Genomic DNA, 26,657 nt, shown 5'->3' on the forward strand with positions numbered 1-26,657 from the left:
CAATGTCTTACTAATGAAATCTATATGTAGAGTGAAGCCTGATTAATCTGGACACCAATAATCTGGATACTTCAACTTTCAAACCTGTGGGCAACAATTTATATAAAACAATTATATAATAAATATCCCATTTGCTTGGAAGCATGTCTTGATGAACAAGGCTTGTCTGTATACCTATGTTCATTATGTTTTCCATGTTGCCCCATACTGGGCCAATCAAGGAATGGTACAAAATTATCCAAGAGCATTTGTAGATTTAAAATATTTACAGACAAGTACAGGAGTTAATCTGACAATGGGAGATAACTATAAGGAATGTCGACATCATCTACTGTTTCAATCAAAACTTCTGGGGCCTTTCCAACAAGCAGAAAAACAACCTCGAATGTGTTACATAGGCGTCCATGACAATCCACCTTTTCATAAACTTTAAAATAAATGTAGGGAGACCTCTTATCTGTAGAGTTTGGAGCTTAACTTTATTGAATGTAAAGATATTACCTAAAATATACTACAGGAGTGACTTTTAACTCTGTCTTCCCAATACTTGAATAAATAGGAAGCGACTCCATCTTGTATAAATTTTTAACATCCGGTGATGTGAATACATTCGAGGTTGTTTTTCCGACCTCTGAAGGAAAGGCCAGAGATGATGGGATTGCTACTGTTTCTGATTACATACAGGTATATACAAGTTCCAATAATAGTGAATACAAGTACATGAAGCATATCTGTACATAAATTTGTATTCTCATCTTGTTTCTTTGATGGAGAAAACCCTTTTGATATACTGTTCATAATCAGAGAATTGATGTTGGATTAAGTGTACATATATATGTGGATTTTTTCCAGCTCATCAGAACTTACAATCATTTAAATTAAAAGAGATGAATTTTTTTTTAAACTGGGTTAAAGTGTTCTTTGTGTATAGAAACGTCTTGCAGTCTAGTCTGTTTATAATGGATATTTACCATAAGAGGATGTAAAATAAGAAGTTGACAAATATTTGTATATATTTTTGTCTTTTACATTTTTAATTTGCTCTTTTCAACATACAAAACGTTTAAAACAGGTTAAAATCTATTGCAGCAATTCTAGCTCTAAAAAAAATACCATTGCTTTAGTTTATTAGATTATTTCCAGATACAGTTTAAAATAAAACTACTAGTACAGAGCAGTGTTTTCCCTAAAAACCAGCTACTGGCCAAATTGACCGCTTCAATTGATCAAAATGCCACTTAGAAATCAAAAATTTAAAAAATAATTGTCATAAGATCAACAGAGATTTTGTTCATAAACATCTACTCTCAGCCTGTTACAATTGATCTCTAACCCTTTACTTTGAAATAATAGGAAAACACTGCAAAGACAAAAATTAAACCTGAATAGTAGGGAGATAACTCACTGAATAATTGTTATTATATATACTTCTGAATATTCTTGGCAGAAAAAAAGGGTTATTACATGTAAATCGTTTATGACTTTAAAAATGGGGCATGCCATAAATACACTGTATGTTTTGAAGAATCTCTTTCATCTACTGTGTGCTATGTTTGTGACATTTGGATTTTTTTTTTTGCAAGAATCTGGTGGTATAAAGTTCATTTATGAAATTCTTGTTGCATATAAATTTTGAATTTAATAAATTTTTATAAAACAGCACTTATTTTGCTTCATTTCTTTTATCCCCTCGCAAAAAGTTGGATGGGATATAGCAATACACTGTGGTGTGAGTAATGGAACGCAAGTAATAATTTATGGATGTGCTCTTTTGTGAAGGGATCCTTCACTTTTCTGTGCCCTTGATTTAGTTGTTTTTTTTTTGTTTCAATATACAGAAAGTTACTCTGTAGACTAGGATTTTAGGATTGACTTGAATTTCACTGCAAACCACAGGCACTGGAAGTTATGTAGATACATGTATCTGCATGTATAAAAATATACATGCACATTCTCTTGATTTTCATCAACTTTCAGTGCCTGCATATGTTACACACTGCTCTTGATGCACTTACCAAACTTTTGAAGCTGACTGTTATCACATACCGTACTGTTTTCTGTATAAAGTAACCTGTGCTATAGGGATTTAGCTATCAATACCAATATTATGAAAGATGTGTAAGGTACAAGAATGAACTTTTAAATGTTTGTCATTAAGCTTAGGATATGAAATTATAATCTATTATTTAGAGAGGCTTGATACATTTTGAACATAATGTAATGGTTGGGTCTTTGATATTGGTCTGAATAGCTAAGTTGGTAGAGCACCGGTCATTCAGGGATCCTGGCATTGATTTCCTGCCATACATTTCTTCTTTCCTGTTACAATATTAATGCCCCTGAGTGTGACCAACTTGTAATAGGGACATACCTCAACCAAGTTAATATACATGTAACTGTTAACAGGGTCATGATGATGCAATTATACTTTCATCACAATCTGTCCTTAAGCCACTACATATGTAGCATTTCCCTATAAAAAGTATAATTTTTTCTTAATATCTTTATTTCATTACAAATGTTACTGATACATGAGTATATGAATGAAGTGGATGTCATCTACACAAAACAATATTTTGTTATGTAAATGATTCAGGTCACATGATCACTGGTCAGTCTGTCCTCTACAGCTTTGGACACTGCCTGCTGTAACACTGGATACAGTTTTTGGCACACCTCAATGCACTGCTTGGTGGCCTGAAAAGGACAAAAATCCATTTTCTTTTATTAAATAAAGTCTATGTGATATAAAGGTGATCCCTTATCACCAAACTAAATTTTACATTTGAAATATGCAAAGTTGGGGGTTCCTATTTTTCAAATTTTTCTTTTCCAAAGCACACTAGTTAACATATATCAAATTAGCGTAACATTGAATGAAAACGAGGCCAATGGATGTTAAAAAACCTTTGACCCCTCTATTGTACCCCCTATCCCCCCCCTTTCTCCTAGGGGCCATGATTAAACAAACTTGAATCTACACTATGTCAGGAGCTTTCACTCAAGTTTCATTTTTCCTGGCCCATCAATTGCTGAGATTTTTTTAAGACATCTAACTTATTTTGACATTTTATTGATTTTCTCCCCAAACAAGAGGGTGAGGCCCTTCATTTGAACAAACTTGAATCCCCTTCACCCAAGGATGCTTTGTGTCAAGTTGGGTTGACATTGGCCCAGTGGTTCTGCAGAAGAAGGAAAAAATATGTAAAGTTAACAGTCAGATGGAAGATGGACAAGCTTTGATTGGAAATGCTGAAATCAGACAGATATATGGACAAATGACAACATTTACTTTAGATCAGTCTTACCAATCCACACAGTCTCTTGATCAAGGGCATAACATTACTGAGAGTTACATTAATACAGGTTAATATGGCTAAGAAATATCTATTGCTCTAAAGTTATCACTGTTTCAGACACCCTCTCTCCCCTCAACAAAACACAAAGAATTTAATGTATACACATGCTTACCTTACTGAGTAATTCGAATTCAACTTCTCCTTTAGAGGTGACAGCAGAAACTTGGTTCAGGGATGGCAGCAGTCCAACAGTGACACTTCCATTACCTGTCTGGTTGTCACTCTAAAAGTTGATAATTACTAAATTTATTTTTCAAATTGTAGTACTACACATTACTGTGTTAAATTTATCTCCCCTTTAAAAACAACTGCCTCCTACATAGAATCTCTATATGAAAGTCATTTAATTTTTAGCTCATCTGCACTGAAGGCTCAAGCTCAAAATTTATCAGTTGTCTGTCAGTGTCCTGAATGTCGTAAACTTTTCACATTTTCATTTTCTTCTCCAGAACCAATAATCCAATATCAACCAACTTGGCACAAAGTATCCTTGTGAAAAGGGGATTCAAGTTTGTTCAAATAAAGGGCCTTGCCCTTTTCTTAGGGAAGATAATTAAGAAATGGCAAATATAGGTTTGGGTTATATAAAAATCTTCCTCTCAAGGACCACTGGGCCAGAAAAGGTGAAAACTTATGTGAGAGCTTCCTGATATAGTGAAGAAACCATGGTCCCTTGGGATAGGGTGTAGCCAAAATAGGGGATCAAAGTTTTACATAGGAATATATAGCGAAAAAACTTTAAAAAAATTCTTTTCAAAAACAGTAAAAGCATGATTAGCCATATTGATTTGAAAGCATCCTCAGATAGTGTAGATTCAAGTTTGTTCTAATCATGACCCCCCAGGGATAGGGCAGCGAATCAATGGGCTATCAAATTTTAATTTTAATAGGAATAATTGGAAAAAAAATTTCTTCTCAAGAACAGCATAGGCATGGTAAGTCATATTGATATTAACAGAGATTCAATTTTGTTCAAATCATGACCGCTTGAAAGTTTCACAAAGGAATGTATAGGAAAAAATCTTTTCAATAACAGTACAGGAATGATTAGTTCTTTCAAATAAGGAATCACTGTCTAGTTAGTAGAGTATGCCAGGGCATCAACGATAGTTGGAAACGTGGGATAATTTGCATACCGGGCAAAGCCCATTATGCATAAATTATCCCACGTTTCCAACTATCGTTGATGTCCCTGGCATACTCTACTAACTAGACAGTGATTCCTTATATTTCCATTTCATTGTGAAATAAAATTGTAAAGAAGATGGGTGAACATGACGAGCGAAAAGCCTATAGTGTGACAAACATGAAGGTGAAAAATTAAATCTCAATTATATCAAAATTTTCCTTGATATTTCATCTAACATTAAAATATACTTTATGTAAAATCTGTACAATTTGCAAAAATCTCACAAAGATTGAAATTATTTGCTTATGAAATATTGTACACACACTAAAGAGGGCAGAAAGAGTCATTTTCTCATACTATAACACTATTTTTCGATATGAGTGGGCTCTTCGCTCCATTTTTTTGAAAGTTAATCCTCGAAGTTTGCATAAAAATATACATTTTTGGGTTTCCTTAAATATGGAGCAAAGACCCACTATACCTTAAAAATATACTTTTATGACATATCATTCGCATCTTTTCGAGAAATACTTGAAGTCTATTAAGTCAAGGGTCATATCACAAACATGATTTAAATGCCACTATTCATCAGATCATAGTCTAGTGGTTAGCACGCTAGTCTTGAAAGAAAATGATACTCAGGATTTTTATTGCTAGGGTTCGAACCCCCATGAATATCACTTTTTTTTTTTAATAAAAGAATAAATTTTCCAAGAAAATTTTCCTCAGAAAAGTTGTGTTTATCATAATTTCATACATTTTAATAATGAGAACTTTACTCTAAATACTGAATTCACAAACTGAACATGATTTTTATATACATGTATTTGAAGCTATAGGCTTTCTGCACGCTATGTTCGCCCATCTCCTTTAGATTTTAAAAATGTAGACTAATAGATTTAAATTACACGAGTCCTCACATGTCAATTTCAATAGTCCCCGCCCACTGACGTCAAACACAAAGACAGCCGCACGAGAATTACAAGCATATTAGGCCTCCTTAGAGTCAGACCAAAGACAGTCACACGAGAATTACATGCATATTAGGCCTTCTTAGCTCCTGACCTTTTGCTTGGCGAAATTTGCATTCCGGTAGAATGATCAAGAAATCAACTCTCCTAACTTTCAAAGAGTTATCACAGAGAAAACAAATAGAAATGGAAATATTATGGAATCATCCTCAGGTAGTGAAGATTAAAGTTTGTTTAAAGCATGACCCCTCAAAGTATTGTGGGGCTACAATGAGCGATGAAAGTTATAATTTACATAGTGATATATAGGAAAAATCTTTTTAAAAATCTTCTTAAGAATAACAAAGGCATGATTTATAGTTATATTGATATGGAAACATCCTGAAGGTCGTGTAGATTGAAGTTTGTTCAACTCATGACCCCTGGTGGTAGACTGGAGTCACAATAAGTGAACCTATGAATATATAGCTAGAACTCTGGGTGCTGTGGCCCATGGGCCTTGTGTTAGTGAATAATTGTATCCAATAATTCTGAAAAGAATCTTCCAGTAATGCTTACCTCAGGTTTATATTCCTCCATTTCTGTGGGGTCTATAAACACTTGTGAGGGGGTTATCCTCTGAAAATTTTGAATACCATTTTGCTTGAGTTAGTTAATTTTCATATAGACATAAAATACAGTTCATATACAAGCACTTAAATCTACAAAAGTTTTAGATCTATAAATACTATTTTTTGATGCACCAGAAGCTGTTAAATGGATTTTAATGAACTAATGTTGGCAATGACTTCTTACTGCAGAACATCCTACTACCAGATCATACATCTCTATCCCAGCATTGGCCAGTGCTACAGAACAACAGGTCAGAGACGTGGCCAGGGCTACAATATTGAATGGACTTCAGTACATTACAAAAGAATGAAGCTATACTACTCATATATTTACTACCAAACAATGTTTGTCAATCAAAAACAATAAAAATCATGAAGAGTGGTATCATACCAGGAGCTCAAGAAAAAAAATGAGAACACCAAGATTTTACAAAACATTATTTGAAATATTGTATTCAACAACTGCAAAGAGTCCTCACAAAAATTTCATCACAGGAATAATATGTGTACTTACGACATCCATCATTCTGTAATACAGTTACATATACATTAACTTGGGCCTTTGGAAATTTATGCTGAAAAACAAACAAATGAAACCTGGATATGATTACTATAAAATTAATCTATTAACAAGATAACTGTCTCAAGCTTAAACAGTAAAATATTTCATTTCCAATTACAATGCTAATAATAACTATTATCCAGGTTTTATAGAATTTCATCAAATCATTTTCATACTTTAGACAATAATGACAAAAATTTTTGCACTTACAAATTCATAATATATAAACATCTTGATTAACATTGAGCCCACATACATCATCTTTTGTTTTTGAAAAAAAAAAACTCAAACTGATTATTTGACTGGTTCTCCTACCAGACAAACTGCTGGCTCCAGTGCGTCCTGTAACTGACTGCTGTAGTCTCGTTCCTCATTATCTTGTTGATGTTGACGTCGGACTCGACACGAGAATGTGGCAAACTTAAACTCACAGGTCAACTGGCCTTTCATACTGAATTCTTCCTTCTTCACAACCTCCCTTGGGCCATACCTGAAGGTCATTTGAATATCATTAAATGCGTATACACCTATCTACCACATAAGAAATCTTTTGGTATAAGTTCTTCTGTGTAAAAGTGTTACAATGTACATGTACTTAAAAAGTTGTATTCTACAGGTATTCAAACAACAATGAATTACTGTAAGTCAAAACTTCACAATTTCTCAAAAAGTACCAATCGTGATGGTTTTAATTTCACTCTGCAAGAAATTAATTTAAATTTTGAATAAGCATTTAAATGTTTTTAAAAACTAATGATAGCATTCACAATGGGTTTAATTTCACAGAAAAATGATGAATGGTGAACATAGTGAAATTAAAACCATCGTGATTATTTGCCAATGTACAGTATGTTTCAGAGAATCCTAATTAAGAACTTACACAGCACACATGACTTTGGTTTCATTCTGTTCAATGTAGGCTGAGCCTCTTGCTTGACTAATTACACCAGCCTTTAAGACTGCAAAAAAGATGACAAGTATATTAATTTAAATACAGAGTGTCCTATATAACAGCCAAATGGCAATCATGAAATATGAAAGGGACTGAAATATAATTTTTCTCTCTTACAAAATCTCTGTCAGACATTAGATCTGACAAAGTCAAATGTTCAATCGGACTGGACAGAATTTTGTAAGACCAGATACATGTACCTTATTTTGTATGCTGAGAAAGGAAATAACTACACCAAAATGTCTTTTATTATTTGCAACAGCCTTCAATCTCAGTTTCCTTAAATAGTCTTTAATTAGAGACATAAATGACATGGATTTATGTCTCTGCTTTATTGATCTAATCAACCATTGCAGTAAACTCTTTACCCACAATGCAACACAAATAGACTCTTTTTTCATAACTATTCCTTGGTTCTTTGTTCTCACAATAACCAAGAAATATTGAAAGTTGAAAAGTTTAATAAGTAACTAATTTGCTGTAATAGAAACATTAAAGAGATTGTAGATTAGATACTTTTTACATGCCTTTTGAGACTTTGTAATGGAAATGCAAAGTTCTTGCATATGTCATGTGATGACATGTACTGTCTAAACCTTCCAAATGTCTTGTGCAGTTGGAAGAGGCGGATCTAAGAACAGGTATCTAGTAATACATTATACACTTTTACACGATTGTGCTTGCCGAAATGGTCATACCCTCAACTTATCATTGCCCACATAAATCATCTTTCTAATGGCTATACTTACACACTGGCCGAACCTGCTCCGCTTTTCTGCCATCCTGTCTTTTTTTACTTTTTAAAATCTATGAACAAATTAAATAGTAACTTTTAAATAATTTTTTTTCTGAATAAGTGTAAGATGAAAAAGATATCAAATAATTATTATATGAAGTTTCAGTACAATGGAAATGGACTGCATGGTAAATCCACCTTTTCACTGCAAATTCAAATGACAGTCATGGAAATACACTCGTTTTTTTCCCCCAAAATACCTCCAATGCATTGAAGCAGAACTTTGCCATCTAAACTTCTGTGTACTTTTCATGCAGATTATTCAAACCTAATGTGACTACATTATTTCATGCTGAAAGTATGTTAGCTAAATCTTGAACAGAACAGCTAGGTCCCACACAATCTCTTGATTTAGCTATAAAGCTAATGATTTAGCATATACCTTTATCAAGCTATTCAGAATAGCTTGATTTAGCTATTTTATCACACCTTTTTCTTAAATTTGTTATTTTTTCAGCATGTACAAAAAGTTGCACCTTGGTGCAGTGATGATATTCAACCTTGAACTCTTCTGAAAAAATGCATGTAAAATCACTCACCAAATTGCGTCTTCTTGAGAGACTTTGTACTCAAAGTTCTAAAAGTTTTGGGGCGCGCTATATAAAGCAATTGATTGTGACCACACAGTTACTTCTTGAATGAAATTATAAAGGAGGTAAATTATGGTCAACAAGATAACTGATTGGGAATAATTCAGCACAATGAGAAGCAATCATGCTTATCCACACCTCAACGCACACAAGGTAGTGTACAGTTACTCAAACAATGGAAATTCATCTTTTCCTTAAAAGTATTCAAAAACTGCAATATTAGAACTACGTGTATCTTTGGTATGGTTTTTTTTTTTTGGATAGCACATAGTAAATATACGGATAGTCAAATACTTGCAACTTTTTATCTATTTCTTAAAAAAAAAACATTTTTGTGAAAAACTGCATATAAATAGCTTTATCAAGCTATTCTGATTTCTGAATATCTAAATCAAACTATATAGGTAAATCAAAAGATTGTGCGGGCCTGCAGAACTAGGTGCATATATTTTTTTCAACAATCCGCCAGACATCCAGTCGTATTTATTCTATTATAAAATATGCACTGTAAAGTAAATTAAAACAAACTTTAAAAAAAAAGAAAAGAGGAAAAAAAAACAAGAATGGAGAAAATGTGCGGAAATCTGAATTATGAAAAAGTACCTCTTTCGTTTTCTTTACATTTACAAAAAACACGGATGGGTCAAATGATTCCTCTGGACCATTGATTCGTTTCGTGTCGGTTGGCATATCTGGTACACAATTATCAAAAGTGAACTCTATGACATGTAAATGTTTGAGAAAATAATACCACTTTTCATCATCACCGTCACTCACGTCTTCCCAATGGGCGCAGCCATTTTGAAAAAAAAAATATAAACAAGTGAGTCTGTAAGAGGGGAAGTACAAAGTCCGGTCGATGATCTATATTGTCACCATTGAACAAAAACTGACTACTTTTAACAGATGAATAATTGGTATTTTTCTGTGTAGGCAAATTTTATATGTGCAAAATGCATAGATGTACCAATTTTAGATTGTATGCAAAACAAATACAGGTGCTTGTGGACAGGACCCTGCTTATACGATGCAATCCCCAACCCCCCTTAATCTGTTAATATTTTTTTGTTCATAATTATTTTTTTATAATCATTTTTAATCTCTTACTCTTTCATTTACATATTCCTGATCGAAATTCCGACGCAGATGCAAATTCTAATAACATTCGTTACATGTATAGACGAAGTAGTAAGAGATAAAAAAAAAGAAATAAAGAAAAATTATATATACATATATAATTATAAGCTAGAAATATGTCCATAGGATATGAATGCCCCACCGAGGTTATATTATCAATGCAACATGAAAATTGTATTAGTGTATGAAGTTTGATAAGAATATTTCGAATAGTTTCTTTAAAATTGAAATTGAAATTAAAAAATGGATATAGATGATAAATTCTCACCAAATAATCACAGGAGTTCGCGTATCTATCAATTTTACCGAATTTTTCAGTAAGTATAAAAAATACGTAATACCTATAATAATAACACTATAGGCATTACGTATTTTTTATATTTATACTGAAAAATTCGGTAAAATTGATAGGTACGCGAACTCCTGTGAAGTAATGTATAAGTGCACAAGCTTACATAAAAATATCTTAAAATTTCTTTAAAACTAAGCAAAATGCAAATTTAAAAAAGAAGTGAGGTCAAGGTCATAGGAAAGTTCAAGGTCAAAAGTTTTTGATGCAGTTGAATAGCTTTCACTAATACACATCTGGAGCCTGTTTTACCAAAGAACTTACCACTAAGACCAAAAAATTCAATTGATTAAAAAAATTTGCAAAATTAATGATTCTGTTTAAAACTGACAGCTTTAAAAATATTTTTTTTTATTCCTTTTAAAAAGATCAAAATCATTTTTAATTTACTGAAAATTAAAAAGCTATCAGCAAAATTAAATTTTGGTCTTAGTCGTAAAGGATGACTGCACTTAAGGACATACGAAATTTGCGACAAAATAAACTTTTAAAACAAGCATTTTTCTTTTCATTGCAAGAATGGTCAACATCCAATCTACAACTTTATGTAATTACGTTTAATAAAAGTGTGTATTTACGAAGTTCGAGTCTGTTTTCAAAGGCAGGGGTCATCACAATTTCTTGAATCTCCGTTCGATAATGAGGACGCCCACTTTTTTTACTGACTTTATACATAGTCAGCGCATGTTTGTCTATTGTTCTACGTTTAACAGTAGTTGTATATTTGCATAAATAATAATGTGTCAAAAGGAGATTAATAGACAAACATGCGCTCATGGTCAAAAAGAGAAAAAACTGCTTCTTCTTACATTCGCTCTCTGTGTTGTAACCAAGGATTGTGACATGCTGAATAACTTTGTGAATACTAAATTCCGTCAAGTGACTTGTAAGGTAGCACGTTTGTGCTAACTAGGACATTGTGTTCGAACACGTTAAGTCATCTGGCATTGATATAAAATCTGCTTTAATTACATTGACGTGCTCATATTGTTAATTTCGTTTTGAAACCTTTATCAGAAGTGTATTTGTGCCATACAGAATGGAGAGGGAGATTGGAAAGAGTGATCACGTTCTTTTTTCCAAACGTCATTGTTATTTATCAAGTCTAATTTTAGACCCATTCTTACAATGTTAGCTCCACCTCTCATGCATACCTAATGTTCAATCAAGGGCAGATAAGTGTAAATTCACTATATTTGGAAAGCAGTAAGGACAAAAAACATTGAATCATTTTATTGTATCACAGTCTAAAATCATTTTAAGATTTAAATTTGGTTCCAAATTTACAGGATTCTCTCAAAAACATACAAAAGTGAAATAAGGTTTAGATATAAAAGCAACCGAAAAAGACCCAAAAACAGGCGTTAGGTACAGTCATCCTTCTTTTGTAAAACGGGCCCCAGAATATTAAGTTTGATAAAAATATCTTGAATGATTAATTTAAAACTGAGGTAAACACTAATTTAAGAAAAGTGAAGTCAAGTTTAAATGAAAAGTCAAGGTCAAAAAATGTTGATGCATTTGAAAAGCTTACATCAGTATGTTTTAGCATATGAAGTTTGATAAAAATATCCACTCTCTGCCATCGGTTCATACATTCACCTTTGTCGTATGTCACAGAAGTGGTGCGTTTGTTTTAATTCATTATAATTAAATGCCTGCACTATTGTTTATCTTTTATGGTAGACATTTACTAAGTAGATCTAGAACTAGAATATTTTTCTAAAACAAATTTACAAAGTAATACAAAAATATAACTAAAAACCAACAAAAACACTCACTGTTCTCTTTTAGTATGTTATAGGTTATGTTTTGGATTTCTCAATTGTATAACACCGGCTTTTTAAATGTGTCATAGAGAAATATTCTAACCCCTCCCCCCCTCCCCGCGGAATCTGTAATCTAGAGTAAGGATTGAAATCTTATACTCAAGAGCCAAATTTTTCCATCTCTCTTTCTTTCTCAGAGTATCAATGCTAAAATCATATCGACAATAATTTGGCTAAAATTTTATATGAACGTTCACTGTCAGCTGTCAGGTTTTTAATGGAAATTGAGTGTTTTCGACCCAAAAATAGTTCAATTTAAGTTTCATCAATGAAAACTTTATATATATATATATATATATATATATATATATATATATATATATATATATATATATATATATATATATAAGTCATTGAGTCTCGTTCCAAAATCCACCTTTAGAGATTTGACATGCTTGCTCTCTACCGCCCCAGTATTTTATCTAGTATGGATGATTACTTTTTAAAAAGAGTGCGTGAGAAAAATTTGAAATTTGTATTCGTAACATTTTGTGAGGTACAGTGTATTTGAATATGAGATTGTATGTTTTATCTATATAAAATGGTATAAAAACAAACCAGATGGGGTTATGTTGTAGCTGAGAAAAACGCCTTTTCTCTCTCTCTTGCACACATCCCCTTTTCACTTTGGCGACATTGGAAAACACCAATGGAATTAATGTGGTCGAAATCTTTTTCCGTATCATAATTTTAACAGTTCTTTGCTTGGTAATCTTATTCGTTAACAAATGATCTTTAGTAAAGTTCATAACCTTAGGGTCGGAGACAACCATTGTAAATTTGAACCCATTCCAATCAAGGTTTCGACTGCTATGGTTTTAGGACGACAATCCACGCCAAGACCAATAAGTCTTCTCACAATGGGAAGAAAACAATGCCACACCGCCAATTTTAGTGCGTATTGAAATAAAGACAAAATGTTCCTTTAATCAGTTATTTAAATTTCATTGATTTTAAAAATCAAATTTTTATTAATTCAACCCCAGTCTTCCGTGATTGCAAATGGAAACGTAATTTAAATGCACACGGAAACACGTGTTGGATGTTCAAAATAAAATAATGAATGATTATGCGCGATAGAAACAAATCCAAATGAGGACCTTTGGTGTACCTTGCTCTTTATATACTTTAAATAAATGATATGTAACATGGATGAATTCCTTTTCATCTAGCAAAAACAATATTTAAGGCACTTAAAATATAATTTTTATTGAGAAAAGACTATGCTATTTTTTTTAAAGAAAAAGTTGCAGCTCACTAGAAACGCTCAGTTATGTAAACTTTTCATATGGAATTTCGTGTTCTAACTGTAAGGTTTCAACCATTTAGGCCAAAAACTGAAGACCTCCCTACTACAAGCGGACTCTGGACCGTGGCTTGAGACGATGCCAATGGTAGTGCAACTGTTGGCTCATGGACAGCATTAACCAAAAAGAACACTCTTAGAAAGTGTTACTATTTTAATAACAAAGGACAAGATGGGCTAAGACCCCTTTTTGGCCCCCGGTTCGGGGTGTCTTTTAGAGTGATGCAACAGTTTATCAGTTAAAAACCTGTTGTCACCCCTGCCACAAAATGAGTATTGGTTCTAAGTTATGGGATACACAGAGGTCACAGGAAGGTCGCAAAATATGTCAATTTCCGAATTTTCTCATTTTTATGCAAATTTTCATCTATTTTACAGCACATTTTGGTTCAGAAAACATAGAGCACAAGCTTGCCTATCTATCAAATTTATATATTTCATACACTAGTATCAGATGCATCTATGTATAAAAATCTCAGATAGGCAAGCTTGTGCTCTATGTTTCCCGAAGTGAAAAGTATCTCAAATTTCACTAAATTCGATCAGAATTGAGGAAATTCGGGATAATGTCCTACTTTTGCATCCTCTTGTGGCCTCCGTGTAAGCCTTGAATCAAAATTAGTGTCGGTTTTAAAACAAGCATCATTTTAAGTTCTTATCTACAAACTATCACAATTTTAACTGTGTTCTGATTTTTACATCAAATAAGGGGCCAGATTCGGCCGTTACCATACCTTGTCCTTTGATTTTCTCTGACACTGAAGTTCTTTATCAATTTCTAATTAGGAGGAATCAAAATTTGCTTTTACAGTAAACGTTTAAACAAGTTGTTTTTTTTATTTCCATAAAGCGAACCTAATTGGCACTGCGCCAAAATTTCCATGTTTGAAGAAAGAAACAAGCAGTGAATATCTGTGCCAGAAAGTTAATTCACTAATCACAGTCATTATTTGAATAAACGTCTCAGAAAAGAACAAACACTTTTATACTTATTTGTAGATTTTATACTTTAATAATTTTTGTCGTGCAAAACAAAAGCAGTCGTCTAGCAATTAGATATTGACTAGATCGAACCTACAATCCTGGTGTTCACATACACAACATCGACAAAGTCTGAAAATAGAGCTACAACTAAGAAATGTGTTAATTTACATTACATATAAAAATGAATAAATATAAATTCCAAATGTACAAAAAAGTAAAATTTACAAAAATGCGCATTTGATGCGATGTATAACAAAACTAATGTATACCCGATTTTTATACTTCTAAATGACAAAAAGGTGTTTTAAAATTAATCGATATGTGCAACACATTGTAGCATACTCATGTACAGTATAGCATGAATTCAAAATAAATATATAGTGCGAATTATTCCAACTTCTTTGAATTATTATTTTTCATCGTGAATAAAGCTAAAAAAGGACAAGCTAGGAATCGAAACCTTTGATTACAAAGGATATCAGGGGTAGTTTTAGTATTCTGGGCGTCTTTCAAAGAAAGATAGATATCGGAACCGACGCGTATATTTTTCAGTTAGAGCTCATCTACGGAAACAAATTACATAGACTTAGAATTGTCTAAAAGTACCTTTGAGCACGTGTTTCTTTTTAATACAGCACAATTGTCAAGTGATAACATCTTAATAGCACCAACATTTGTTAGATACAACTTACATATCACAGACGTACAAATTATGTCTTACAAAACTACCGAGATTCAAATAAAAAAACTTGAAAAACCAATATTTGTTTTGTTCACTCAATGTCGAAAATTTCCTGTTCCTTTTTTATTTGCCGAAAAGTTGATAACAAATCAATTTTGATATGAATGGATAGCTTCAATGCATTTGAAAGGACAAGATATACTGGTGGTTCTATAACTTTAAACGAAATTAAGACGCACACCAATGTCGAAATTTCATTAATTTCAAAGCCTTGAAATAACCGAAACGAATATGTTCCTTCCTAATCGTTACATTTTGGAGTTTGGAATCAGAGTATGACAATCAAAAGCACGATTTTTATTCGAACACTCCAAATCTCCCTCTTTGAAAACAATAACATCTTCAAACATCAGTGAATGTACTTTATATTGTAAAATCACATTAAAGTACTTTGGTGGATATATACAATTCCGGATTACCCACAAATAATGGCCATATGTGCAGCAATAAATGGACTAATCCGTGCATGGACGGATCTTATCACAGATATTAACAGTCAACAAACCATAACAAAACAACAAATATTAACAAAAATAAATAAGCACCATCAATAATTTAAAATGTCCCTCTTTGATTAATATCGAAACTTCCGAGAAAGTTGCGGACTGGCCTTTGGGTTAAATTTCGCAGAGTTTCTACTAGCTCCATTTTGATTGCCAGGAACCCTCGGTTCCAATCGAGGATCGCGACGTGAAGTAAAATTAGAGTTTCTGATTGGTGGAAACAGCTCTTTCCTTGGTCTCTTTTTCTGGCTCTCCTCCACCCACTGTTGACCACCGATGTAAATGCAAATTCCAGCGGCAATGTCTATGATAAGGCCAACAATCACAAAACCACATGACCAATTCAGTTCGTACTGTAATGAGGACATAGCAGAACCAAACATGATGACCCCGATAAATCCGCATAAAGCTGAAAAATATGAAATATTCAAATTATTGTTGAAATATAAACAAAGTGAATTTACAGGTAAATTAAAGACAATTATCAAATATCAACCATGCAATTAATCAAAAAATTACTAATATACTGTTGTTCGATTCCCAGACTTTTATAGTTTTTTAAATATTTAATTTCATTTGCAAGATTTTTAAAATGTTTTTTAAGGAAAAATCGATAGAATGTTGTTATTACATCACTAGTACTGAAAGGACCCCCCTTTGAAATCATTTAACAGAGCTTATCGATATTTATACCTCTCTAAATGAGTATATTTTAGCAAGGAGAAATGGCAATACTATTGAAGATGTGCATTTTTATTGAATCGAAAGTTTCTCTTATGTCCTTGTTCGCTTCATAGAACTTCTAATTACATGCCCTGCTTAATTTAATACCACGCGTACGAAAAAGGATTTAATAAATGTTTTCTTTCTTACTAAGAAGTTGAAATACATATTCGAGTTCAATTGTGTTATTAATCGACTTTGATAAACCTACTAAATTTTATTCCAGTTCTCTGAACACATACAATAGGGAATCAGCCATTCCAATATAAAAAGAGACTAAGTGTAATCGTCTTATGTGAGTTTTGGATAATTATTTTCTGGGTATGAAAACAGAGGGTTATCAAGCGTCTTTTTTCTGAGCCCCGGTTTGTTAATGTCCCTGAAATCATCCATGTAATACACGTAATTGGGTCTACATTTCAATTCCGAATGCTTCTATCTGAGTTTGTATGCTTTAAGATTAATTTTCACAAGATATCGTTAGAATACGTTATGTGTATTACACGATATGAATGCGTTCAGGATTGAAGCATTAATGTTAAGGTTTGCTTCGTGCATCTAAATCTTTGATTGTCTAATGTTGTTTGTCGAACCTTAGCCCGAAATATCAGAGACAAAAATCGACTCCAAAACTTAAAATGTAGCGCAGTGCCACGCTGTATACTGGGGCTAGATTGTTATTTCTTTTGCTGATTAACGCATTCTTCGTGATTTTTGACACGGGTTGGTTTATCATAAGGCGACAATCTTGATACATATTTCTACAATTTATAAAGCTGAATGAAAGATTGTCTCGATCCGACCTGTTAACTGAATTGCCATCTTATTTAAGATCTAAAGTATTAAAGTTCGACTAGTTCATGCCGGTGACTCTTAAGCTTAAAATGTAGTCCACGTTGTATCTTGCGATTGTTATGTAATTAACTAATTAAAATAAATATTAATTATATATTCTAAACTTTATTTGTTTAAAACGTCATCGTCATGATTCATTCCGATCAATTAGATATTTTTATTTAATTACAACACCACAAGGACACAAGATATAAACAAAACGTATGTTAAAAAGATCCTGAAGCATTGATCCAAGAATGCCATGGGAAGCGAAAAAAGTCCTTTATGTATGTGTAGAAGTCTATCTTGTTTATATAACAATATATATACTCTGATAGTTTTTGCATTTAATAAACTTGGTTATTAATTGTAAAATATACATATGCAGATTGCAGAGAATATGGTATATTCATTTCTTCGCTTATACTATACGGTAAATTCAGACTGCTGTATATTTAAAAGTTTTTAATAGATGTTAATATTTTTGTTGCATACAAAATTATAAGCTCGTTTCTACACTACATGTACAATTAATTTTCAGTATCTTTATTTTAGAGTATAGTTAATCATAATTTCACACCAGAAAACATTATACAATTATAAATGTTAGACAGTATTTTACATCGAGTTTTTGATTTCAAATTATAGTTGTAGCAGCACTTTTGATTGATAAACTATACTAATCTTTCGTTTACGGAGATAAAACACAGTTTACACTTGTTAATTAAAGTTAAACTTCGTATACTACATTTCATCACTCAAAAACTACAGTTCGGAGCTGATATACGGTAAATGGATCTAAAACAAACTGTTATCTATAATTTTTATACTAATAATATTACGCAGTAATTTTCTAATTATGAGTGAAAAATAATTTTGTATTTCATGAAATAGGTTTAAATGTAGTTTATGTAGCAAATCTATAGGACTTGCCGTAAAAAGAAATTTAGCTGTAGTTTTGCGAAGCATTGAATCATAGTCTAAATTCGTGAAATAAGTTTCAGATAAAAATGAACAATTCAAACAACAAAATGAAAAAAAAAAATTCTTGTGAAACTTCTCAAGCGTAAAACAATGTTTTTCTGTGTGAATTCGGAACCAAATCCGTTAAAACAGATGTTTTAAGCGTTGTAAACCATAATTAGTATACCAGGGTATACTTTAAAATAGTCTAGAGTTGCTAACCATCGTTCACAAATTGTGAAACTATATTAAAAAGATTAAAAAAAAATGGTTTGAACTAGTAATTATAGGTAAAGAGTTAAGGCGTTAACATTTGGTTAGGGGTGCTAAATATGAAGTAATCATCGTTAACTAGTGTGTGTCATGTAAAATATTCTGAACAATTTTATAAACCTTGTTCTTAAAATGCAAAATTATATTTCGTTCATTTTTGATAATTTTGGCGCTATTTGTTAATTATTGGCATTAATACCTCGATGGCATAATACCACAAGAATGACATAAAATGTTTTAAAAATTATCAGATTAAATGTGGAAAATATTGAACAAATGTAAATTGAAAATTTACATGTATTTGTATAAATAAGCACAGGATAGACTAAATTGACATGCATATATATAATACAATTGTATTAATATTATAGGATATAAAAATTTCATCTATTTAAGATAAGAATTTCCAATTAGTTTCACGATATTATCTTCTTCTTCTTTTTTTTTTTTTTTTTTGGAGACTGGGGAATAAAATGTAATTTCAGTTTTTTGTTTAACATATCCTATAATGGTCATAACAAAGTTCTATGAAACAAATTAAATTTTTTCTTTGTCACCAAAAAAAAAAAAAAAAAAAAAAACACTAGAAATTTTGATTAAGATTAACTTTCAGGACGTAAAGAAATCAGATAAAAAGATGTCAGCTACAAAGTCTCTATCGTTATTTCGCAGAATAAATAAGAAACTAACTTGTTCGTTATTTTGTACCTTAGCAGACAATGTAATGTTAATAATATTTTTTAATGAAAAGTATACATCAAATTAGACATACTAAAAGAAAATTTCAAATTATGTTTTAAAATGAGCCAATCTTCGCAAAAATAAAATTCTAATGACTGAAGGCTAGTGCTACAGATTTCTGCACAAACCTGTTGCAAAGGCAGTTATGGCTGCTCCCCGAGAGAGGGATCGTTCATTAAATAAACCACACATATACAGCAACATTAATAGAATCACAAAGTAGACACCACACAGAGTGAAAATCTCCATCACCGCTGCACCCATGATCGCTGCTTTCTCTGAAAGTAAACATAATTAATGTGCAATTAATGCGAAAAAAGATGTAGAAAATCAAAAATACTATTTCCACGTGAAATGTTGAAAGATTTGTCTATGTAATACAAAATTTATGTGCCTTCTTCTCGAAATATACCACAATTTTCTGTCGAAAAGAGAATAAAATGATAGGTGCCTTTTCCTGCTAAAAATGTAACTATGCCAATTAACTTACCCGTCTTTCCATGATAGAAGACGTGAGTGTCATAGCAATAATATCCCTTACACGTAGTGAAGAGTCCTGAATTCACAGAGTCCTCAGCAGTGGCCCAGTATTTTGTGGAGAATCCAATCGTAAAGAACAGGGTGGCCACCACCTGTACAATACAGGCGATCCAATCTAGCCCCACCCGGCACTTCATTTTGTGTCCCTATGACCACAAAATTTCGAAAACAGAATGTGTGGTCCCGACTATTTACGAGACCATAATTAATGTGTTAAAAATCACTGTACTTAAGCTAAAATTGTTTTTGAATAACGATCGGATATTTTTTCCCCCTTTTTTTCCAATGTGAAAATTTCTTCTTCAAGAATTTATAGAATTTCTAGTTATGCACAAATCCTCAACGAAGACTAAAAAATCCAACTTTGCGCAGACCTTGAAGAAAATGTCAGGCACAAGTCTTGGAGGGAACAAATGGCTTTTCTTTCGAATCCTCCCGATTTGCCAGTTAACGACTGCTTTTTGTGGTCATGATAAAGCCTGAATCCAAACACATTTTATCTAAGTCAAACATTGTCGTTCCGAGTTGGAAATCATAACCAGCGATATTTGGCCCGATATATGAGACACACACCTTTCCCAAATCTTTCAATACATACTTTGTAGATATTTAAAACACCAAACTTTGAAGGCCCAACGAAGGGGTTCACAATTGTTTAAAAGGATTTATTTGTATGGATATTAAATTTCCTGCACTTGTTCAATGTAATCCTCATGGCGTTAAAAGATTAATTTTCCATTATTTCATCCATTGCAAGTTCAACATAACCTGGATTAGAGGTATGACGCATGACGAGAACCTTGGTACTAACATTACGTGATCGAACAAAGCAGTCATTAAAAGTAAAGGAAAAAAAGAGAAGAGATTTATAAACATTGAACAGTTGAGTAAATCATTCCGAAAGGGATAATTATCACGATGCATATTTCATGTTCCATCCGCGTTGGTAGGTTTCCTCATGGAAAAATTGAGACCACAGCAAAGCTTCCATATAAAATTGTGGTGATTGCAGCAAAATGTTTGTACAATTAGGTGTTCAAAGTCGTACTTGCACACTTCTATCACTTCTAGGAAGTCAATGGCATCAGAGTAGACACTGATCAAACTCTGTAGTATTTGAATAAGCAGCCAAGTACACTGTATCAAACAAATCTTAAAGAAATATGAAGCTTATCTTTTTACTAAATAATTTTTAGACCATGCAAAAACCAATATAAATTTGTGATGCATATACATTGAAATTAAAAAAAAAGATACGGTTTGTAAATGAAAATTTAAGGATTCCCTTCTCTCTTCATTGTGTGTTTAGATCAGGAAAAGAGAAGGGGGGGGGGGGGTGAAGGATATCAAGAAATGAACAGACTCACTTTAAATTCCCTGCTGTGCCTCACGTAATTTCGACTCGTACCTTGATCCCCACTCAACAGGTAAATATTCAGGTAGGTATTTGGTATACCTTTTCGCAAGTGTCTTTAATTTCTAAAGATTCGCGTCACTCAGATCCAAGAGATCGATTGGACTGTTTGAATAGAATTCTAATCACAGAATTGTCAATTGCGTTACTGGGCCTATATAATTTATAGAATTGATGAATTCTCAAATCTGTGTGGGGAGGGGGATGGATGGTCAGACCTTTTTAAATTTTGAAATGTATACACGCGCAAATTAATTGTTGAATGGAAGGACTGTCCCGTGTACGGGGTATGTCCCTTTTTGAATGAGAAGAGGGGCTAATATTGTAATGTTCGGGGGGGGGGGGATCTCAATTTCGAAAAAGAAGCCGTATTTTAATCAGTTTGTTTTTATCTGTGTAAATAAAAAATACAGTCATAACGCATGAGTTATGAGTTTTAATATTTATTTTCCAACAGTGTGCTTTGAGTGTTCAGTTTTTTGAAACAATTAGGACACCTCTTGGCACTGATACTTGCAGGGGGGGGGGGGATCATCGAAACACCTTCATTTAATCTGTCTATTAAATACACAGGAACAGAGAGAAAATTTTCATATACTTAAAAAATTTCACTATATGACCAATAGAGCCCCACCCTAACATCAAACCCCTGAACTTGGCCGGGTCCATGAATTTCACATTTAAGATAGAGGCACCTTTGCTCATCTTAACTAAGCACTTAGTTTGTACTCTTAATACCCAGTTGTAGAGAAGATTTTCAAGGAATTAATGCATTTTCACTGCTACATGTATGTACTTTATGATTTATGAGCCCCTCACCCTAAGCACCAATATCCCTGACTCTGGGGTCATGAATTTCACAATTTTGGAAAGGGCAATCCTGCTATTCATAACCATGCAATTAGCATGCTTAGTGTGTCTGGAAAATCTTAAAGGTGCTTGGACACACATTTGAAGTTAATATTTTCTCAAAATTTCTGTTTTCATGACTAAATATGTTGCTATAGCATTTCATACTAAAATATAATAAAAATCTTATTTCATCTCGAAGTTATTAAAACTTCGAATTTCTGGACGCGTTGGATTGACACATCCTTGCGCTTTCACATATTTTAATTTTATTCTTAATACTTAAGAAAAGTGCAATTTTGTTGTGTATTAATGAAAAATATTAAAACTATAACCCAGAAAATTCAGAGTAGAAATGTTCGAAAGCAAAACCCACTCACAGTATTGTAAGTCCGTGCTCAGTGGTGTGTGCAGAGTTTAACAACTGAACACACCTGGTGAATCTTAAACATTAACAATAAAAGAGCTCGTGCCCTGTTTACAAAAACAGTTTACGTTTCACGGGTGTGTTCAATTTGTTAAACTCTGTACACATCACAGAGCACGGACTGACAATATTTAAGAGTTGGTTTTGCTTTCGAACATTTCTACTATGAATTTTCTGGATTATAGATGTAATATTTTTCATTAATGCATAACAAAATCGATTCTTTTCTTAAATATTAAGGATAAAGTTAAAATTTGCGTAAGTGCAAAGATGTGTTAATCAAACGCGTCCCGGAATTTGTAGTTCCAATAATTTCCAGATAAAAAGTTTTTAATTATATTTTCGTGTGAAATGCTATTGCAATACATGTATATAAGTCGTGATATTATACAGAAAATTTGATAAAATATTAAGTTCAAATCTGTGTCTAAGCACCTTTAAATGGGAGAGACGATTTTTGAAGAATAAATGCATTTTTACTATATCATCAATTGAACCTCATCCTTACACCAGAACCCCTGACCCTGGGGCCATGGATTTCACACTTTGGAAGAAGCACCCTTGCTCATCATAACCATGCACTTATTTTGACTGCTAATTTTACATGGTGAGAGATGATAATTTTTAAATAATTTATGCATTTTCAACATACGATCTATTGATCCCTGCCCTCAAACCAGAACCCATACAGTGAGGAAGATTTTTGAAGATTGCATTTTATGATGGTTTTGGCCCCATCCCTCAGGCCCCACACAATTTTTGTTTCCCTTAACCTACAGATGTTTCACACCAAAATTGGTTATACATGTAATTGGTTCAGCTGTTCAAGCATTTAAAGAAGTAGGACTTTTTCCAAGGATACACTTGATTTTCCATAATGTGCACACAAAACAATGACAATAAATCATAAATACATGTAATAAATCTACCTGTATATCAGTTGGGGGGGGGTGTGTCAATTTTTGCATGTTTTGCATAAATAAATATTTTTGGGAGAATGCAAGAAAATGGATGGCTATAAAGGAAAAATCCATGATAAATAAATGAATGGGTTTTTAGTAATAATAAAGCCTTTATAAACTGTTTTACAAATTTTTATAACATTTTCTGAGCATCCTATGTCCTTAAGAGACTGCAAACCACAGCTGGGAGTTACGTCCATAATGCAAAGAGATTATATACTCTCTATCCAGTGGTTAAATTTGCATATCATCAAACAGAATTAATATATCAAACAGATGCTAGAACCTTGCCCTTTTTAAACCAATCTTTCAAAAGCTGCCATTTAACTGTTTAATACCCAGCAATAAGAAAACAAAACTTCAGTGTAGATGGGTCAAAGAATTCTATTAGACAAAGTAAGAAAATTTACAACAGTTAAACTGGGCTAATGCATGATCAGATATTTGCTCTATGGATAAGGAAAATACCCTGTACCAAAGTTCCCTCTCTAATGAGAAATTCTTGCTTTAAGGAAGAGAAATCAATTCAGTATTTACTTTTATTCCCTTCAAAATAGAAACTTTTAGCCATTTCCATTACATGTATAAGACTTAGTACTAGTTAATATCTGTAGTTACAAGACAAACATTAATGTATAACTAATATGAATACTAGTATACTACATGATTTCACTCATAATACCGGTAATCAATAGAAATAATAATCATTCTTCAAGATCACATATACTTGATCCAATCATATCACACAAATTCATTTATTCCAATGCCTTATTATTTATGACTTTCAAAAATCACAGATATAAAGAACACATCAAATGCACTATCCTCAATTCAAGTACAAAATGGTATTTCTACAAATATTGATGACTAGCATTAATAGTTCAGGAACATAAATATTCAGATAAATTTTCCTTAAAGATGTCCTGCTTGTACAATTTTTCTCTTCATTTCATGTGATGTCAAATTATATAAACTGTATGACAAAGACATCACACTGTGTTTTTCATTCCTATTGATTACATGTTTATTACTCATCAATCAATTTATCACATGTTATATTGGTATTGTCTTTAAAATCACAAAATCAAACAAACAAATGTGATGATAACATTGGATTTAGTCCAGTTTTCTGGCAGCTCGCCCTTTGAATTCATCCATAGAGTTAGAGGCTCCAAAATATTCAGAAAGAAGTGCAGAAACTTTTGTTGGGAAAACTCTGAAAAGATATTTTAGCTTGGTTGTTCTTCATTTTTTTTTTTTGCTTTTTGTCTATAAACTTAAAACATTCATATGATCATAAATGTTGTTTACAATACGAGGCTCCTTTGTCATGTTTTATTATAAATTGTAGAACATGCTTTACACTTGATATATATACAGTCAGTCATTCCTTCACCAAAAGGGGCAAGTTTCCAACAAGACTTGTGCACTTGATGATATGTGTTTGTGAGGCCATGCAAAAATACATTTATCTCTGTACAAGATCTTTAACATCAAAGTGACTTATATTCCTTCTTCTTTACAACATACATTTATAGTCCTACTTTCAGAGGCCCCTTTAATATATTTGACTCAATGTGTAGACTAGATTTACTCAGGCATATTTTTATGATTTGGGTCACTTCGTTGGAATCTTTTTTGTCCATTATTTTACACTCTCCTCTCTAACTTACATCATTTTATTAGTAATTTAGTACTACATGTCAATTGAAAAAGCTTAACACTGCTAGCAGTTTATGTTTTTGCCATGAAATAATTCATTTAATACAGTTGAATTTTGGTATCTTGAACACTGATATCTTGAATACCATGTATATATCAAAGTGATTTGGAAGTCCCAGCCACTTATTCTTTAACTGTTTTACCCCTAATATCTTGATCCTTGAATAACTCTAATTTTTTTCTCAGTCCCATCAAGTTTGATATAATGAGGGTTGACTGTATTTTAATTCCATATAACTTGTATTTGATTCAAACCAAAATTCATGCAGGAAATGGAATTCAAAGTACTGATAAATGTTTCTTCAACAGAAATCTCTTTTCACCAAATAATCGTTAATTATCCATGGAAAAATTAATAATCCTTGATGGATTTTCCTTAGTATGTATATTTGTTTGTAGAAAACTACCAGAACAAGGAGGATTTGACCAACTGACCTCTAATCACACAAAATCTAACTCAGGTTTCTTCCTCTAAAAGTGTCCATGAAATTAGAACCACCAAAATACGTTAATCCAACTTCACAGCATTTAGCAGGTAGAATCCTGCAAATCATTAATGTTTTGAGTTGAAACAGCATCAATTTTAAAGAACTATGCTCAGTTTTAGGCCATGACACATAATAACATTAATAATCATGATATTCTTGTAGTGTAGTAAATGATAAATAATAACCTTAACACAATAGTTTGTAGTGAAAGAACTGTGCACTGCATGCTAACTCTTGATTCCTGCTTTCATATTAACAACACATTCTTCAAAATGTTTAAATATTTAGTAGTTTTGATACTGAAGTATTTGTTTTGAATGCAAGAAAGTTTTGTCAAGGAAGGGGGGTGGGGTTTAGATGTTTTAATAAATTTTGTTCACAATTGACTTCTTAAATAAAATACATGTACAGTGTATGTGAGTTTTACCAATTTGAAAATTTTAATTTAGACTTTAGATTTGTTTTGCCAAACTTGATGAAAGTTCATTTATTTAAATATTTACATAAATTCAAAATTATTTTAACATACTCTTGAAAACAAACCTAATTTTATGGTAGGCAGTGAAATAAACATAGGTAATCAGAGATTACAGAGCTCTCCTCACCTAAAAACTTTAAACTAGTCACTCATCCAGAAAATGTAAGTCATATCCAGCATCTGAAGCAAGTTTGAGAGTGTTCATCCTGTGATGCATCATCCATGCAAAGGACAAGTGCACTTAAGCAATGCTTAATGAGCCCTTTTTCAGTGTCGTATTACTTTAGAATATATTACCAAATTGTTCTCTTTTTGTAAAAGTTAAATACAAGTGTATATTTCTAATTAAAATCACATTAAAACATCACCTGAATCAGCATGGATTTGAAACAAATGAAGATTTTTATATGCCTATAGATACCC

The 26,657-nt window shown here is 32.3% G+C and overlaps 2 protein-coding genes across 3 annotated transcripts in view; both read right to left on the minus strand.

The window, feature by feature from the left end:
- Positions 1-2,511: 2,511 nt before the first annotated feature.
- Positions 2,512-20,630, minus strand: LOC133197039 (polyribonucleotide nucleotidyltransferase-like). The gene is made up of 12 exons (XM_061332882.1): positions 19,845-20,630; positions 19,483-19,632; positions 15,900-16,229; positions 9,574-9,749; positions 8,334-8,391; positions 7,513-7,591; positions 6,948-7,122; positions 6,585-6,645; positions 6,255-6,340; positions 6,018-6,077; positions 3,472-3,582; positions 2,512-2,697 (listed from the first exon to the last, which is right to left on the minus strand). The coding sequence occupies exons 1-12, from the start codon at positions 20,029-20,031 to the stop codon at positions 2,593-2,595; spliced, it is 1,578 nt and encodes a 525-aa protein (XP_061188866.1). The 5' UTR covers positions 20,032-20,630; the 3' UTR covers positions 2,512-2,592.
- Positions 20,631-24,071: 3,441 nt separating this feature from the next.
- LOC133190510 (epidermal retinol dehydrogenase 2-like) overlaps positions 24,072-26,657 on the minus strand; it is a 45,983-nt gene continuing 43,397 nt past the window's right edge. Inside the window, exons 7-8 of one of the 2 annotated variants that reach the window (XM_061326183.1) lie at positions 25,704-25,811; positions 24,072-24,762 (exon numbers count right to left, since the gene is read on the minus strand). In XM_061326183.1, the coding sequence (XP_061182167.1) occupies positions 25,721-25,811 (91 nt within the window). In that variant the 3' untranslated portion in view covers positions 24,072-24,762; positions 25,704-25,720. The remainder of the gene's footprint in view (positions 24,763-25,703; positions 25,812-26,657) is intronic. The other variant, XM_061326174.1, reaches the window with a different exon arrangement.

Source organism: Saccostrea echinata, unplaced genomic scaffold, assembly GCF_033153115.1.
Source record: "Saccostrea echinata isolate AGI-Se365-2 ecotype Australia unplaced genomic scaffold, CSIRO_AGI_Sech_v1 ptg000001l, whole genome shotgun sequence".
NCBI lineage: Eukaryota > Metazoa > Mollusca > Bivalvia > Ostreida > Ostreidae > Saccostrea > Saccostrea echinata.